The 17263-nt window shown below is 43.3% G+C and overlaps 1 protein-coding gene across 2 annotated transcripts in view; it reads right to left on the bottom strand.

Moving 5' to 3' along the window:
• Nucleotides 1-1456: 1456 nt before the first annotated feature.
• The window catches only part of CDH20 (cadherin 20), a 61287-nt gene continuing 45480 nt past the window's right edge, over nt 1457-17263 (bottom strand). The window contains exons 8-11 of one of the 2 annotated variants that reach the window (XM_060029560.1): nt 16632-16771; nt 11999-12107; nt 7141-7392; nt 1457-3037 (exon numbers count right to left, since the gene is read on the bottom strand). In XM_060029560.1, coding sequence (XP_059885543.1) covers nt 2532-3037; nt 7141-7392; nt 11999-12107; nt 16632-16771 — 1007 coding nt within the window. In that variant the 3' untranslated portion in view covers nt 1457-2531. Of the gene's footprint in view, nt 3038-7140; nt 7393-11998; nt 12117-16631; nt 16772-17263 lie in introns of both variants that reach the window. The other variant, XM_060029559.1, reaches the window with a different exon arrangement.

Below are 17263 nucleotides of genomic sequence, written 5' to 3'. Positions count from 1 at the left end.
TTGAAATGGATCTCTTATTCTGTGCTTCTCTCACACTTCCTGTATCACACCATTAAACATCTTCCCAGGGACCAGAAGCTCCAGGAGATTCTGCTTAAGCACTTCATGCCCAGTATCATGGGGGGCCACATTTGCAGGATGTGGGGCAATGATAATCCCCTGTGGTTAGGATAACAGCTGTTCCCAGTTTTTAAAACAAGCAACATGGAGTGAGCTAGTCAAAAAACTATCCTCAGGGCTAGTGACAGAAAAGAATGTTATAATGGTCAATTTGCCCACATTCACATAACTGGTATGTTGTAAAGCCTAGTTTGGACTCAAGTTCATGATTTTTCTTTTTCTTTGCTAAGTTTATTTATTTTTACATCATACTTTACCCTCAAAGAGCATGTATGAGAGCTGCCTTTCATGGAGGAAAGGGTTAGCATGCTGAAGGTTGAAGATGAGAACTTGCCTAGCTATTAGTGTACCACGTAATAAAGCATGAAGCACATCCTGCTGGTTCCCAGACATCCATTAGCCTTCTCACATGTTTCTGCCAAACTCTCCTTTTTACTGGAAAAGAGATTCACAATACTATTCTACTGATGGGGTAGGCCCCAGTGCAATCTAATCTTTCTATATTTGAGAAAGCATGACCATATACCAAAGGTTCTCAAAGTGTGGTCCCTGGACCAGCAGCATCAGCATCACCCAGGCACTTGTTAAAAATGCAAATCGCCCCAGATCAACTGAATTAGAAACTTTGTGGGTAAAGGCCCAACAAGCTATAGTTTAACAAGTGATTCTGTTCCAAGTGATTCTGACAAACATTAAAATTTGAGAACCTTTAACCGAGACATTCAGAAAACTATTTTGTTCCCAATTTGTTCCCAATGGTGAGGATAACTGTGTAAAATATCCTTTAATAATACGACGTCAAAGAAAGAGATCCCTTCCATCGTGTACCCATTAAGCACTTATTAAGTACCCACTCTTAGTTACTGTGGGGAAAGGAAACATGAATAAAATATGGCCCCAGTGTTCTGTGAGCTCATCCAGTATTGACAAGATGTACATATTTGTACATATTTTTGGTACATATTTGATTTGCCAACAGAACAGAGATGAAAGTAGCACAGTGGCCTGCTTCATTGGTGGCTGTGTGCAATACACTCTCACAAAACAAAAAAAATACGGGCTAAACTCACTATTGTATTGCTGGTGTTATCAAACCATCCTTTGCTCTTTTAAGGGATGGGGAAATGAAAAATATTCATGAAAAGCTTTACAGCTTTACAGTTTAAACCATACGTTCATCTGATCAGTGACCGAAATAGAATGCACAGCCTCATACTTCTGTGCTGTTGTCTTTGTTTTATGAATGAGCCCCAGCCCCAAGAACCTGAGACTAGGTCAGGATCACAAAACCTTACCTGCTCAGCAATTAAACACATGTGCAATAGACTTTCCCTTCTATTTAACTTTTATTAAAAGAGATGCTAAGGTACTGAGATGCAGTACATCATATTTATTACCAAAATTATTAACAAATATACAAAACTTATACATGTAATTTTCTTACATCCATTCTCTATAATACTGATTTGTGTTCAAGTAGGTTATCTACAGTATGTAAACATCCCTTGAATTGACCTCACACAGATTAGGAAAGCCCTCTAACCCATGCTTTTATCAGATACTTCTTTTTTTTGGCTTTCATTTGTAGAATCTAATCTTCACATTTGGCACATGGAAGAGACATCTACAGTGCAAAAGAGGCAGATTTTCTGGTTTCCTTCTGAATAATTTTGCCGGGGCACAGTTAAAGAGCTGAGAGAACAAGAGCACTCTTACTCCATGGAGGTGGATTTGTTGTAATGCCAACAACTCTTGGTTCAGCCATTAAACTTGAGCTTAAAGTCAATGCCTCTTCCTTCTCCCACCCCCCTGCCCACCCCCCATGCAAGGTCAATTAGGCCTTAACCTTGTCTTAAAAGTATTAAAAGAAATTCCATCCATCCCAGAACAAGTAGGTTAATTTCACCGAGGAATAATTTTTCAGTGTTCTTTTATGGGGGTTGGTTTGTGCAGTGTGATGAGCCAGCAAAACTTTTAAATGGAGAAAAAAACATGATTAAAAATAAAAACAAAAAACGGATAGGAGAGTAGAACTTTCTATTTGCTTTCAACTGCCACCTCTGCAATGAAAAGCACAGCCTCTCTGAGGTGGCAATATGACCAAGTGAAAGGCGGAGAAGAGTCAAGCCCGCCATACTTAACCTTGGACTCCACGCCTTTGAATACAGCATCACAAAAACTAAAAAAGAAGAAAAGGTCATTGGAGATTCTGCCCCCCTCTTCCTGTGTTTCCTTTTGATTATTTAACTTAATCTAACCAAGTAAAGCTGATTCAGAGAGAGCTCCGCTCGCCCGCTCCCCCCGCAAACTCACTCTCCAGCAGTCTTGCTCTTGCGGTTGCGGCGCCTCTTCCGCGAAGCCTCCGCCCCAGAACGGCCGGGTTTGGCCGCGCGCCGGCCTCCCGGCTTCCGTCACCACAGGGGCGCGGGCCCCTCCGACGCCCCGTAGAGCTCCGCCAGCTTCCGGAAGCGGGGTCCCCAGTCCGTCAGGAAGTCGAAGCTCTGCTCCGAGTCTGAAGTGGCCGACTGCAGGGAGCTCAGAGACCCGGCGACCGAGCCGTCCCCCTCGAACATGTACGTTTGCAGGGAGTCGAAGGGCGCGGCCCACAGGTCCATGTCGGCCTCGTAGAGTTTGGCCAGGACGTAGCTGTGGACGGTGCTGCTGACGGCGCACGTCTGAGGCACGTAGCGGGAGAGGCTCTCGATCTCGGGCAGCATGTCCTGCCGCGTCTTGGAGGCGCCGCCCGCCTGCGCCTCCCGTGGGTTCCACATGGCTGCGATGTCGAAGGCCTCGGTGTCCTCCTCGCCACCGCCCTCGTCGTCGTAGCGCACGATGTTCTCGTGGATGTTCTCCTCGTCGTCGATGATGTATGGCTGCTTCCGGTGCCTCCGCATGGACAGGATGAGCAGCACCAGCACTGCCGGAAACACAGAGGACCGGGTGTTGGCGGAAGAGCCCCGGCCGTGTGGGCCGAGACCAGAGCTCTTGAGTAACACAGGTAGGGCGAGGGCTGTCTGGGTGGGGAGAGCAGGGGCAGTGTTTGGATATGTGACCTCACAGGGTCTACCCTGTTCTCACTCTTCCTGCACTGTTGGAGAGTCTGTGGGCGAGTGAACGCTACTTGACATGATTGATTCCACGTGGTTTAAGTAGAAGTTGCATGTAGAGGCTCTGCACACACCTTATCGCTTTGAAATGTGTGTGCGTTTGTACACCCAGCCACCCAGTGTAACATCTCATTAACAAAGCACGAAGCCCTGTGGCCCCGTGGAGTATATGCTAAGGATCAGATCATGTTTTCTGACTGCGTAAGGATGAATACGTGTTTCTCCATTATAATGCGAAAACCTTAACTGTGTAGGTGGAATCCTGCTTTTTTACATTGGCCTCTCAATAGGATCCTACTTTGTAAATATACAGTGGGCCCTGGAACAACATGGGTTTGAATTACTGGGGTCCACTTAGCTGTGGATTTTTAAAAATAAATACATACTGCAGTACTACTGCAGTTGGTTGCTACAAATGCTGAACCATGGATACTGAGGGCCGACTATAAGTTATTCACAACTTCAGGGCAGGTCTAAGCCCCTAACCCCACCCCACCATTGTTCAAGGATCAATTGTGATCATATATTAATTAAATGAGTATAGACACATGTGTTAAATATGAGCCAAAGTCTTAGTCTTTCTATGTTTTCTCCAAAAAATAAGAGAGCATAAATGACCATCTTTGTCCAGTTAACTCAGATTCCTCAGAAAAGCCTTCCCTTAGAGAGGAGGTTGTGACTTTCTAGATCTAAGGATGTTCATGGAAGAGAGGGAATGAACAGTGACATTTTGTATAATTTCATCATGTTATCAAAGGCGCACCACACTGTTAGATGTGCCCTTGCAGGTTTGGATGAAAGTTTATCCCGACGTATGTTTTTTTTTTTTTCCCCCAGGATGTGTTCACTGGGGTTTAAAGGAGGGATGGAGGTAATCCCATTGAACCATTTATCTCTGTGAGTAAAAATGTTTTCCAGGAAGTGTGTTGAGATTTTGGCTGTAGAACTTTTTTTTTTCCCCTAGCATGCTTTGTTACAGCTGGTGAACGGTGACAGCTAGACAACTGCACAATAAGAGCCCAGTTTATCCAAGGGGTGGGGGGGAATGGAGTACAGTCATATGCCCAGTAAGATTATGGACTAACTTAAAAAAATAACAATAATGGTTTTTTAAACTTGAATGTGGAATGTGCCTTTTGTAAATTGCAGTGAATGATGTTAATACATGATATTTTCCTGAGTAGCTCGGGTGACAAAATGCACACACAGGAAACAGTTATATACTCTTGTATTTTATCTCTGTGCAAAAATGTAACTCATAGGCTAGAGGACTATGGGATTTCAGAGAAGTGGACTAATAGGACTTTGATGAAGTGGGGGCTTGAACTGGGCATTGGAGGTTGGGGTGTGATTTGGATGGATGCAGGGTGGAGAAATGGGATTCTGAGTGAACTTGCTGTGTTTGTGGGATTCAGTAAGGAGTTACTAAACTCAAATATTTTTTAGACATTATCTGAAGCAAAACAGAAACCAAGTAGAATATGACATGATTTCTGTTTTTACAAGCATGCAATCGAAGGAGATAATAGACATTAATGATTAATATCAAACAGGTGGTGATAGGACTATCGTAGAGCTGCAAGAGTTTTGCAGAGAATACAGAAGCAGGGCCAGTTAATTCTTCCTGGGGACCTGAGAAAACCTCCACACAGGTGACACTGGAGTGCTAGGTGTGGTATTTCAGAAAATGCTGGGAAGCAATATTAGAAAAGTCTTTGAGTTTGTACTGGAAAGAATTCTGATGATATAGAATTAGGCAGTTTATAGAACTCTGAAAAAAATAAAGATTGCTACGTATCTTATTTTTAGGTAATCTTATATAAATATCAAGTATTATATAGTCCCCTGAAAATCAAATTTTAGGAAAAATGATCCTATTCAGCTGAAGGGCTTCCCTGACAGAAGAGAATCAGTTCTAGGGATGTTTATTCTTTAGTATCTATAGGCACAGTGCATAGGGCCTATGAGATTTTCTAGGAACTAGATACATATTTGAAACATGGAAAAAAATCCATAGTCAAAATTAATGTGTTAATATAATTATCCACAAAATGTAGTATTTGACAAATCAACTGCAGTTCAGTCTTACTCAGTTTTATGAATTATATTTAATGTGGGATGTACACTGTTAGAAGTGAAAGTGCCTAAAACTCTGAGGATTTTATGACAGCTTTGCTCGGTTTAGGTGCTGAAAACTGTCTGTTTATTCTGCGCAATTCCAAAAGCAAAACATAATGGGTTTGGGAGGCACGAAATAAATCGCCCCTTGCACACCGCTTCTAAGTTGAGAGCCTCTTTGTGCCAGCCTCTTTAAATCAGCCCCGCTGAAGTGGTGGCTCCTTCTACTGTTTGTGGGCCAGGGTGAAGTCATAATGTAGACATTTCCAAAGATAGAAGTAAGGGCAGCCAGACCGGAAGTTTCTCCTAGGAGCAAGTTTCTTCAAAGGCCTCTTTCAGGGTGTCCTGTTATGCACTCAAGGACTCCCAGTGCCACCTTATGGACACTCAGGGAATTGCAAGAGGGTTTTATTTGTCAGTAAAGAAAGGGACCAGAAGCCGTAACAATTCTCTCTGATCCAGGGATCCAAGGACTTTGAAAGGTTACTTCTTTATACTGTTTTTCCCTTCATGTAGCACTGAACTACATGAAGCATATTCCACAGACCTACTAGAGATGCAATCAAGCAACTGACATTTTAGTTAGACCTTCTTTCTTTGGTCTGACTCAGTCTCTTGGTTTGGAGGTAAACCTGGGATCAGGGCTTAAATTCTAATTTTAATCCTCAAATCTTTACTCTTTTCCCTTACTAGGATTTCTTCCATATTGAATAATATTACTATCTACTAAGTCTGCTTTTCTCTAAGCAAAATAAGTATGCTGTGAATTATTTCAGTCAGAAGAGTTGGCAGATATGTACAGATAGTTTTTTGGCTTCAGGAATTGGTTTAGATGTTTTACTGTTTGTTTTGAGTGTGGATTTTGAGGATAATAGCATGAATGGCCTTAGTACAAGGGAGTGGGAGCTGCTTTGCAGTATGACTTTAGATGAAGAGGAAAGGATCCCCTATCCCAGTAGTGCTCTCCCACTGGCCTGTCATCACATCTTTATTTCACAAGTAGAGGCAAACTGACCCTGGTTAGAGGCCACGGTACCCAGGGAGGGGGGGTGCTAACGCCCCCAAACAGCTTACCCTCCCAGATATCCATGTGGTTCACTCTGCCACTTTTCAGATCTCTGCTCAGAGGTCGTCTTATCAGTGAGGTCCTCCCTGACCACCCTAGTTAAACTGGCACCCACCCCTGTCTCCTGTCCTCTCAGGACTCCCTGTCCCTCTTCCCTTCTCTGTAACACTTACCACATCCTGAATCTAGGGATGAACATTTGGGGGAAAGGCCGTACTGCGCAGATACAGGGATGTGCAATGCCGGGCCTGCCTGTGTTTCAGCCCTGGCTCTGCGACTGAGATTTGGCCTTGGGCCCGTCACTACCTCTTTGTGATTTAGCTACTACTTATCTGAAATGAGGGGGTTAGAAGAGGTGATCATCATAGCCTGTCCAAAATTATTATATAGGTTCTATGATGTCAAAATGAACTTGCTTTATTTTGAATTAAGCTCTGTGAAGGCTGGGGCATTTCTGTCTTATTAATCCCAGCACCTAGAAAGGCAGCCTGGCCTACAGTAGATGGTTGATAAATCTATGTGCTTTCATTTGGCCACAGAGGCCATGAGTTCCTTGAAGGAGGGGACTGTCTCCAAGTTCTTTACTTTTTCCCAGCCTTACTCTCCCACCTTTTCAATAAGCATGGTGTGGAAAACCAGTTCTGGCCAGCTGTGTCAGTGTGATAACGGAATGGTTGCTAAGTAAGCGCTTGCAGGACCCCACAGAATGGAGAGGAGCCACTTACTCACCTAAGAGGACAAAGATGCAGGCCAGGATGGCGATGAGGGCGCCGCGGCTCAGTCTGACTGGGAGCATGTAGGCCTCGGGGCTGCAGGACAGGACGTGGCCATCGTCGTCACAGCTGCACACCTGGATAGTCAGCGTGCCCGTGCTGCTCAGCACCGGCTGCCCATTGTCCGATATCAGGATGGGCAGGTAAAAGACACTCTGCTCCTGCTGCCGGAAGCCAGACCTCCTAGTTAGAACCCGGGCAGTGTTATCTGAAGAAGACAGGGGTTCCGCGATCAAAAAAGGAGAGAGAAGAGGAAAATGAAAGAACCAACAAGAGAATTAATTTTTTGGATTGAGGGAAGCAAGGGGGCAGGAACTGGGTGGGGAAGGAGAGAGAAGGGACAGCATGCCCTGGAGGCGGTTAGCTACAGCCACCGTTGGGTTTTTTGGGATCAGCAGTTGGATTCAGAAACCAAAATTTTTGCTTGCTTCTAGGGAAAACCCTGAGGCCTTTTTTGAGAGTCTGTCTTACCCTTTGTGACAAAGTGCCCAGGGCAAACTGTCAGACTTCAGATCTAACTGAAATGTCCCTGGGGAAACTTGACAGAAATGAACAGTCACTGGCGACTTGTGGTCCCTGTTTGTTCTGGCTCAGCAGCTTTCCAAGGCCCTGTGCTGCTTTGTGCCCCCGGGAAAAGAATGCTGAGGAGCCCACGCGGCTGTGGCACATTGCTTATTTTTGCCACTTTGGCTGGAGTTCAAGTCTTCTGCTATTTTCTTTTATGCCTCTGAAATGCTGTCACCAACTCCTGTGCTTTCTGATGAACCTGCTCGTTTAGCAGAAGCTTATTTGAAATCCCCTAATCATGACACACCCTGCTATTTCCCGCTAATTGGTGGTCTAAGTTTAAGCAATTAATATGAATTTGGTGAACATTCAATACTAGTTTTTTTCCCCCAGTTTTAAAGGGGATTAGCAAAATCGTTTGGTATGTTTCCACAAAGCTGATGTGTGTGTGTGTGTGTGTGTGTGTGTGTGTGTGTGTGTATTTATATTTGCCTAGTGTAATGTTTTGGGATCTTTTTAAATCTATGTTCTCAAGTTTTCTTGAGTGGGTTTGACTTATAAATCAGATATATTTTCTGGAAAGCTGGTATCTTTTTCAGCAGAGGAAAAGTTTGAGAGATGTGGTAGGACGTATAATCAGTGACAAAGCTAACGTCATCAGTATATGGAAGGTCCTCTGGATGTGTTTCACATTTCACAGGGAAGAGTCTAGAACTTCACAAAAAATTCTGAGAGTCTAGCCAAAGTAAACATTATTCAGACCAATATCAATATTTCTGGACATAATAAAGGATTATACTTTTCTACCCTCTTGAATTTGGGCATGTCTATCATTTGCTTTAGATGATGGAAATGAGCAAAACTGATTCGTGTCACTTCCGGACAGCAGCATGTATCAATAATAGCTGGTATGTTATTCTTGTGCTGTCTTGCCTTGTTGTAATATATGAAAGAACGTTAGAGATGGAGAGCCAGGCAGCCTACACCTGGACAGCTGTCCTTGGTCGCCAGACCCACAGTCAGCTTTATGTGAGCAAGAAATTAACTTTAGTTGCGTTAAGCCACTGAGATTTTGGTGTTTTTTCCTGCAGCCTAACCTGGCCTATTCTGACTAATACATAATTCCTTAATTAACTTTTCCACCTCCTCCTCCCCCTGTTTTATCATGAGAGCAGTTGTTTTTTGAGTGCTTATGTGCAAGGTATTTAGACTTTACATGCAGTATCTCATTTAATCTTTATCACCATTTGGTGAGATAGTGATAATCTCACCCTTTTACAGTGAGAGTTAAGGCCTAGAGAGATTATGTAATTGGTTCAAAGTCACTAATTTAGTAGAAGAGCTGGGATTTGAACTCTGGTCTCTTGACTCCAAATACACACTCCTTCCATTGTGCTGTGTAACCGCTTACTTAGTTTTGTAACATTAATGTTGAAAATTATTCAGCTAATTGAAATCTCTTCCTACTTTGGTACAGGCCTTTTCCCTCTTATTTCCTTCTCAGTGGAGAAAGATAGCAGTTGGTTACCAACCTGAAGATTATATTCATATTTCCACCTACCACACAATCCATCTTCTTTTCTGTTTTCCAGATTTAATAGCTAAGTACTAGTAATTTTGCTTCACAGTTTCAGTTTCGTTTTGTTTTTGTCAGAAGTAAAGTTTTTCTCGAACAGAAATCTTTTTCATTTTTCATTTTAATCAAGGGCAGTTCATCAGACTTTGAGAAAGCCGGAGAAGAGCTGAATTTCATATAAGTATTACATTATGCCTACTGTGCATCATAGATTTCTTGATCTCAGAATTATTTAAGATTAAGAAAAAAAGATCAGAGCATCACATTGCTGAGACTAGTCCTACAAAGGAGCTGGCAAAATTTAGCCACTTGCAAAATTTTGTTGACTATTATAACTGGAGCTCGAATAACCCATTTGGGTATAGTATCCAGGGTGACACAAAGATTGTGTGTGCGTGTGTGTGTGTGTGTGTGTGTGTGTGTGTGTGTGTGGCTAAAACAGGAGGTCTCAACTTCCAGTCCCAATTTTAATACTTACTCTCTATTCCATGGGCCATTTACTTTCTTTCCTTGTCTATCAGATGAGACAATGAGAATCATCAGAGGCATTAGTAACTTTCTTAAGACCTTAAAGGATTATTATAAATATCAAATAAAGCAAAGTATGAGAAAATGCGTGTGAAACTGTGAAGTATATGGACAATCCTTTTCACAATGCTTTGGGGATTAAGAAAGGCTTTACTTGAAATAGTGCACTGTTGTGTTCATAAATGAATATCATGTTTTGGGCACGGGAGTTGGAGGGCTTGACAGTAGATCCACCACATCAGATGTTGGTCAGGTTTTGTTTTTTTTTTTTTTTTTACTGGTACCCGGGCCTCTCACTGTTGTGGCCTCTCCCGTTGCGGAGCACAGGCTCCGGACGCGCAGGCTCAGCAGCCATGGCTCACAGGCCCAGCCGCTCTGCGGAATGTGGCATCTTCCTGGACCCGGGCACGAACCTGTGTCCCCTGCCTCGGCAGGCGGACTCTCAACCACTGCGCCACCGGGGAAGCCCGGTCAGTTTTTTAATGAGCCTCAGTAAAGGATACTCGAGGGATAAATTGTCATGAGATTAAGAGTTCATTCTTTCTATTGAAGATGTTCCAACTTCCGTTTTGAAAAAACCTTCCAAGAGATGAGTCATTTCTTTTTATAGTCATCAGGTTCCAGGGGCCCATATTTTTAAGGTATTGGCCCCATGAATTGGTGCCCAAAGTCATTGTTAAGCAATTTGCAGCATTTTGCTGTGTATTGTTTCTGTATTGATTCAGACAAATATCAGAGTGGAGGAATAGAGTGACACTTAGCTGAAAATTTGAAGAAACAGTATAATGTATTATTTTTTCCCCCAGGATTTCTACTATGAAACCTATCCTAGGGAATTCCTTGGTGGTCCAGTGGTTAGGACTCCATGCTTCCACTGCAGGGGCAGGGGCCCTGGGTTTGATCCCTGGTCTGGGAGCTAAGATCCTGCAAGCCTTGTGGCACGGCCAAAAAAAAAAAACCTATCCTGAAGGGTCTGAAACAGTGTTTTGCAGGAAGGGTTTCCAAGTGAAGCAGATAAATGAATAATTCAAAATTTGACCCAGTAAAAAATATCAGGATATTTAATTGTAGCACTTCTGTTGTTATAATTTATATCACTCTTCCTTTCAGAATTATAGTGATTTGATGTAGATGATTAAACAGATGACTAAATGCTTTCCATTTAGAAGAAAACAGGTTTGATATTCTCTAGTTTTAATAGCAGAATATCGTGTGGGGTGGATTTAATACTTTAAGTCCCAAACAATTGATTTTTGGACTAAGACTAGGTATGCCTAAATCATGACTTTTTGTTAGCCTTTGTTTAGATTGTTCTAAAGTGACAGAACTTTAGAATTGGAATAAAAATGAGGCCACCACAGCCCAGAGAAGTGATGCCCTCTCTCTCCAAGGTCAGACAGCTAGTTGGTAGCAGAGTTAGCAACATAAGGGGTTCACTTGACAGATTTAAATTATTTTTTCACCTGCTCTGACCTTTCTCTGAAAATCTTCTGGCCAAAGTACAGAAGCCCCTCCTTTTCCCATCTGTGCCCAATGAAGAGTGTGCTAGGTCTGTGAACTCCTTAGCTGGTCTGAATGCTTTTTGGAATAGAGGGGTCTATAATTCCATTCTAGCAAAGATGTAGAGGGAAGCACTTTCTGGAATAGGGAACCCCACCCGACTCTTCTTTCTGAATCATTCCAAAATAATAAAGTGGTTTCAGTGCCAGAACTACTGGTTGTGTTCCTGTATTTGTCCTTTGCTCTTAAGTAACTCAAAAGTTACTTAGCCTTTGTCTCCCTTTTGTTCTGGGAGCTTTCACTGTTTCCCCCTTTGATCCTTGCTTAGAAGTGTTCAATCAGGATTTTCTCCTTGGGCCTCTTTCTGTCAGCTTTCTCAGATTCTTCCTGTAGTTAAAGAACATACAAACATGGCTGCTCTCTGTGGGGATGAAGGAAGCCTGTGTGCCTCACACAGTGTCTGGCCCAGAGCCTGTGCTCAAATGTTTGAGTGAACTGACTGACTGAGTAGAAGTTTCAGAATCAGCAGAGGATGTTCTTTGTCTTTGATGTTCTGAAACAAAACTTTAAAAGACCATACAAATTAACATTAATGTCTTTCGTGCTATTAAAGAGCAGGTGACCTCTGACACTGTTTGCATGGTATAGTGACCCAGAGTTTCCAGCCCACGCTGTAGAGAAGCATCGGTAGCCAGCTGATTACCTTGGTTGTCCCTTACGGTGAAGTTGGGGTTGTTAGCAGCCTCAGGAGCCAAGCTGTAGTAGAAGTGCTGGCCATTGCGTGGGTCATCTTGGTCCACTGCGCTCACTGTCTGGATCAGCTGAGGGAGGGACATGAAATCAGGTGAGTCAGAGTCAAAAGAAAAGCTTCAAGGGCAGGGGGGATCCCAAACCCTGAAATCCAGTAGTAGATTGTTTTACCTAACGAGGACATCCTGAAACTTCCCTCGGCAGTCTCTGTGCCATCACACAGTGCAGAATTGAATTTTGGTTTATTGTTGGGCCTGAGTGTGTTAACAGGCACACGGTAGATGATACCTAAATGCCTCAGATGTTAGACATCGACATAACACACTATTCTCACCCCAGGTCTGGCCCCTTTTAGGCAGTTGAAACAGAAGACTTCGAGTGAAATAATTCTGGGATGCCACAAGGTCCTGCCTGTTTCCCAGTTTTTTTTGTCCCCTCGCCTCACCTTCTTAGCCTCACATTTGGGTTAATATTTCATGGTCAGATTGCTATGTTTGAGAGCCCTCTATTTAAAAATGACCAGTACCTAGTGGGAAGTAAGCAGACACTACATTGATTGTGTCAGCTTAATGGAAAACAGATGTGAGGGGGTGGGTCGCAGAGCAGTCACTCTTTGTTGGCAGGAAGGGGAGCTAGGCAAAGTGTAGAGCACAAGACCCCCAGGGTGGGCTTTATAGCACAGACTGGAGTCAGAGCAAGGCTTGGGGCTGAGGAGAGGAAGAGGTGGAGTGGCTTCCTCTTGAGCTCTTTGGCCAAAATTTTGCCCTTTCCATGTGTTTTTCAAAGTCGTAAGTTACCATGAAGGTTATGAAGATCAGGATGGAAAAGTTCCTAAAGAAAACAGTGAGAAATAACACAATTGAAACACTGGCAGGCAGACTGGGGGGATATAGAACAGGTGTCGAAGGGGTGGTCTCCTTCCTGTGTGTTTGCTCTCTCGCCAACCAACGGCACAGACTCCCCCCCACCCCTCTCGGGCCTGGCCCTGTAGACACCACGCTCCTGCTGTCAAAAGCTGGCTATTAACAGGGTAGAAAATGGAACATTCAGGGTCAGCTGGAGGGCTGAGGTGGGCTTGCTTAGTCTTTCTTTCTTCATCTGTAAATTAAGGAGGTAATGCTACCCTCACAGTATGCGGAAGATTAAATAACAGAGGGGAAAGCTTCCAGCAAGGGGCCTGCTGGTAAACATGGTGTTGCTCAGACCCCCTTCAGTGAAGGACTTGATACCTTCACCTGTCAGTCTCTTTGGCAGTTGCTTCAGTTGCTGAGAGCCACCTACCCACAATCACCACATTCTTCCAGGACATTCCATATCCAGTGACTGATGCGATAGTATAAAGCCTGGCCATCCCATTTCAACTCAGGAGAACCCTAGTCCTAGAACTCTTTGAAGTCATCCAGGGCTGTTAGTGGGTCTGCACTGCAGCTGGACTTCTCCTTTTGCCCAGTCTTGCAGAAGTTCTTCCCTTCCAAGGGCATTGGCCCCAAGGGCATGCCTTAATAAACATCTTAGACCAGAACTCCATCTCATTTATGCCTCCTGGTGAACCCAGCTGGCAGCGGGGCTCTGTTGAATCTAAAGGTCGGGGGGCTGGAGTTGCAATAAAGGAGAGGGATCAGGAGAGCACTGAAGATAAATCTGCCCCACAGTCCAGCCTGGCGTCAATGCTGCTCATACACGAGGGTCACTCCACTGCCCCATTCCTGCCGAGACAAATCCTGTACGTTCCGTCTTGTGCATGGTGCCACACACGTGATGACGTGTTTCTTCATGAATGTTATAAATAGGTGATTATGTATAACTTGGAAAACAGAAAGTCATTTCAGAACATCTGACCTGTGAAATTGTATATATGTATATTGGTGAGGTGGGGACCTGAGGCATATGATGGGTTGGTTACAGGGTTTTAAAGAATGGGTGAGCGATGATACAGGTTGGGAGCACCAGAGCCTGCTCTCCTGGCCTCCCCTCTCCTGGCAGGTCCAATTTCATCCTCAGCCCTACTTGCCATTCAAGATTCTGCTCAGCAGGTTTCACGCCGCCCTCAGCCTGCACCAAAGACGTCGTCTGATTTCTTTCTGGGCTTCGTTTCTCCCTAAGAGGAAAGCACACATCCCAACTCGGCAGATACAAAGCTAACGACGGTGTCTGACAAATCTAACACAAGGAGGAGGCCTGATTCTTCATAAACCAGACATACCTACTGAGCTGTGTGCTTTTGAAAATCTTCAAAACATGTCCCAGAGCCAAAATCAAAGAGTAGGGTTTACGTATCTTGGGCTAAAGATGACAAATATGACAGACTATGATAGACTTGTGGCTCACAGTCTGAACTTGAAGTCACAGATAAACCATGCTTCAAAGGACTGTACAATAGACAATTAGAAGATGAATGTAGAAATGGGAGGTGTGCTTGTGTGCTGCAAAAACAAGAGAGGTGGTAACATGCTATTAACCTGTCCTTCTGGACTTCCCTGGTGGTGCAGTGGTTAACAATCCTCTTGCCAGTGCAGGGGACACGGGTTCGAGCCCTGGTCCAGGAAGATCCCACATGCTGTGGAGCAACGAAGCCCGTGCGCCACAACTACTGAGCCGGCACTCTAGAGCCCATGAGCCACAACCACTGAGCCCATGTGCCATAACTACTGAAGCCTGCGCGCCTAGAACCCATGCTCTGCAACAAGAGAAGCCTCTGCAATGAGAAGCCCGTGCACCGCAACGAAGAGTAGCCCCCGCTTACCGCAACTAGTGAAAGCCCACACACAGCAATGAAGACCGAACGTAGCCAAAAATAAATAAATGAATAAATAAATAAATTTATATATATAAAAAAACCCTGTCCTTCTATTCTGAAGCCTGTTAAGAAAAGAAATGTTTCACTTTGGGGAATGAGGGGTTTAATTTATTGTGCTACTATTACTCTTTATATTACAGATTAAGAATTAGTTTCTTGTCATATTAAAATATAAAGTATTATGTTTGTCATATTATAATGATAATCTTATATAATATAAAACAAAAAATTATGTGTGGTGTTTCTGTAATATATAAGTAAATTGTCATGTTACAATAAAAATATCATTAAAGTCCCAAATCCCTTCGCTCAAATCTCAACTACCTTAGCACAGTAACTATTGCTATTTTTGCATCCTGCCTCCCAATTTTTGTTCACATGCAGATACAGTTTTACATAACTTCAAGCATGTACATGTAGTTTCTATACCTCCTTTCTTATAATAACACAGATCATTTCTTATGCTGGAAAGTCTTCATTGTAACTTTATTAGCTGCATAATATTTCAGGTCTTTCTAGATTAGAAATTCAATAGATATAGAAGTAGAATTATCTTAGACTTGCTGAAAAAAAATTTAGGCATGCTATAGACCATTGCACTGGGTTTCAAGAATCAATGGATGAGATAATTTAGATGAGAAGGACTACAGGACACATTTTTTTTCCCCCTGGAACAAGGGAGTCCCTTTTTCTTTGAGTAGAATGGTGAAGATGTGTTGAGTCAATCTTTGGTGAGTTCAGGAAGCTAATAAAAGTTTTGGTTGTATAGAGAGAGTCTGTGCAGTGGGATGTTGCAGGAGAGTGAGAGAAGTGGAAGCAAAAGCCGTGTTACAGTCGGAAAACCTGAATTACCAAAGCGTGTGTCCTTGCCATGTGCACCCGACGTCCCCAAACCGGAATCCAGGACCACAAAATATGCTCGGGGGAAATACATTAGGGAGGACTGAAGAGTCTTACAAAAGCAGGAGCAGAAGAGGAGAGATTGGCTGTGATCTGAGGTATGGAAGGCTGGGCACGGGGTGGGCAGCAGCCTGACACATACATTAATAACGTGGCCATTCCAAGCACAGTTTGGATGTTTTTCAGTTACACCACTTGGGATTTAGTCAACCCAATATTCATTTAGGTTTAAAAGAAGACTTTAAAAAAATACACAAATATATCTGAAGATTATGAAACTAAAGCTGTTTCAAATAAGTAGAAATTTGTTCCTTCAGATGCCTTTCCTCTCAAAACTTTACATGACATGAGTGGTACTAATAAAATGGATGTTTTAATTGAGGGAGGGGAGAGTAGAATTACCTAGGTAGTTCTAGGTAATGAGGTGTTCTGAGAATAGGGCAGGCAGTCTGTAAACTTGCTGCCAGAAGGAAGGGAGGTAGGAAGATATAAAAACTAAACTTTCCTTACTACAAACACTTTCAAGGATGATCGCTAAAATGAGAAAAAGACTCTCCTTTTTTCTCCTATCTTCATCTCCATGGTCCCTCATTTCCAGGACCCAGAGCACATGTTACTGCAATTGGTTCCATACAGTTCAGTTACAAGGTGGGTGACTACCTGGCTTCACAGGTGAGTAAGCCACCTTGATTCACAACCTTGTTTAGCTTATAAAATGTAATGGAGGCTCGAAATAGTTGTCTTAACAAATAAACTGTTGCAACATGATATACAGAAGTTGGGGACTGTCTTTTGTACACTTAGTTTCTGGAGTCTTAAATTTCTTTGATGACAAATCTGGTTATCTGAAACAGTCGTTTCCACATGTTGGGGGTTAACCAGGGTGCACCCTCACAGGCTGCCTTACCTGCCCTGCTTTGGCATTCTCACAGACAAAAGCTTCATAGAATCTGGGGAACTTTGGAGCATTGTCATTCACATCTAAGACTTTGATTGTGACAGGAACGCTTCCAACCTGGGAAGGATTGTCTAAAAGCACACACAAAACAAACAAATACCAAAGGTGAGGAGGGTTCAGAAATGCAAGAAAGCAGCTCTTTGTTGGAATAGGTGTTTACCTCCTCATTCTGGTTTTTAAAGGAATGGATAAAGTACATGGAAATAGCAACACAAGGATGCAGGGGTTGCCTATTAAGAGTGTGGCCAGAACATAAGCATGGGCAGGACGAGTTTTGTGTTGGAGAAGGGTGTGATATCAGGAGGTTGAGGGGACAGATGAGACTCGGTGGCGGGGAGCAGGTATCACAAAATGAATCTTAAAAAGAGGTTTTGAATCTCTCACTTGGCTCATGCTTCAGATTCTAGAATTGAAGGCAGGTCGCACCCTGAGCTGTGAGAGTGGCACCAACAAGCTCTTTCCCCAGGAACTATACTTGGCATCCAGCTGCCATATCTTTGAACTGTGTCTGTGAGCATTTGTGCTTTTTTTTTTGCTCATCTGTTAGCAAGATGTGTCCTAAT

The sequence above is a fragment of the Delphinus delphis genome, chromosome 13, assembly GCF_949987515.2.
Source record: "Delphinus delphis chromosome 13, mDelDel1.2, whole genome shotgun sequence".
NCBI lineage: Eukaryota > Metazoa > Chordata > Mammalia > Artiodactyla > Delphinidae > Delphinus > Delphinus delphis.
The sequence above is the reverse complement of the archived record's forward strand: the minus strand, read 5'-3'. Positions and strand labels throughout refer to the sequence as shown.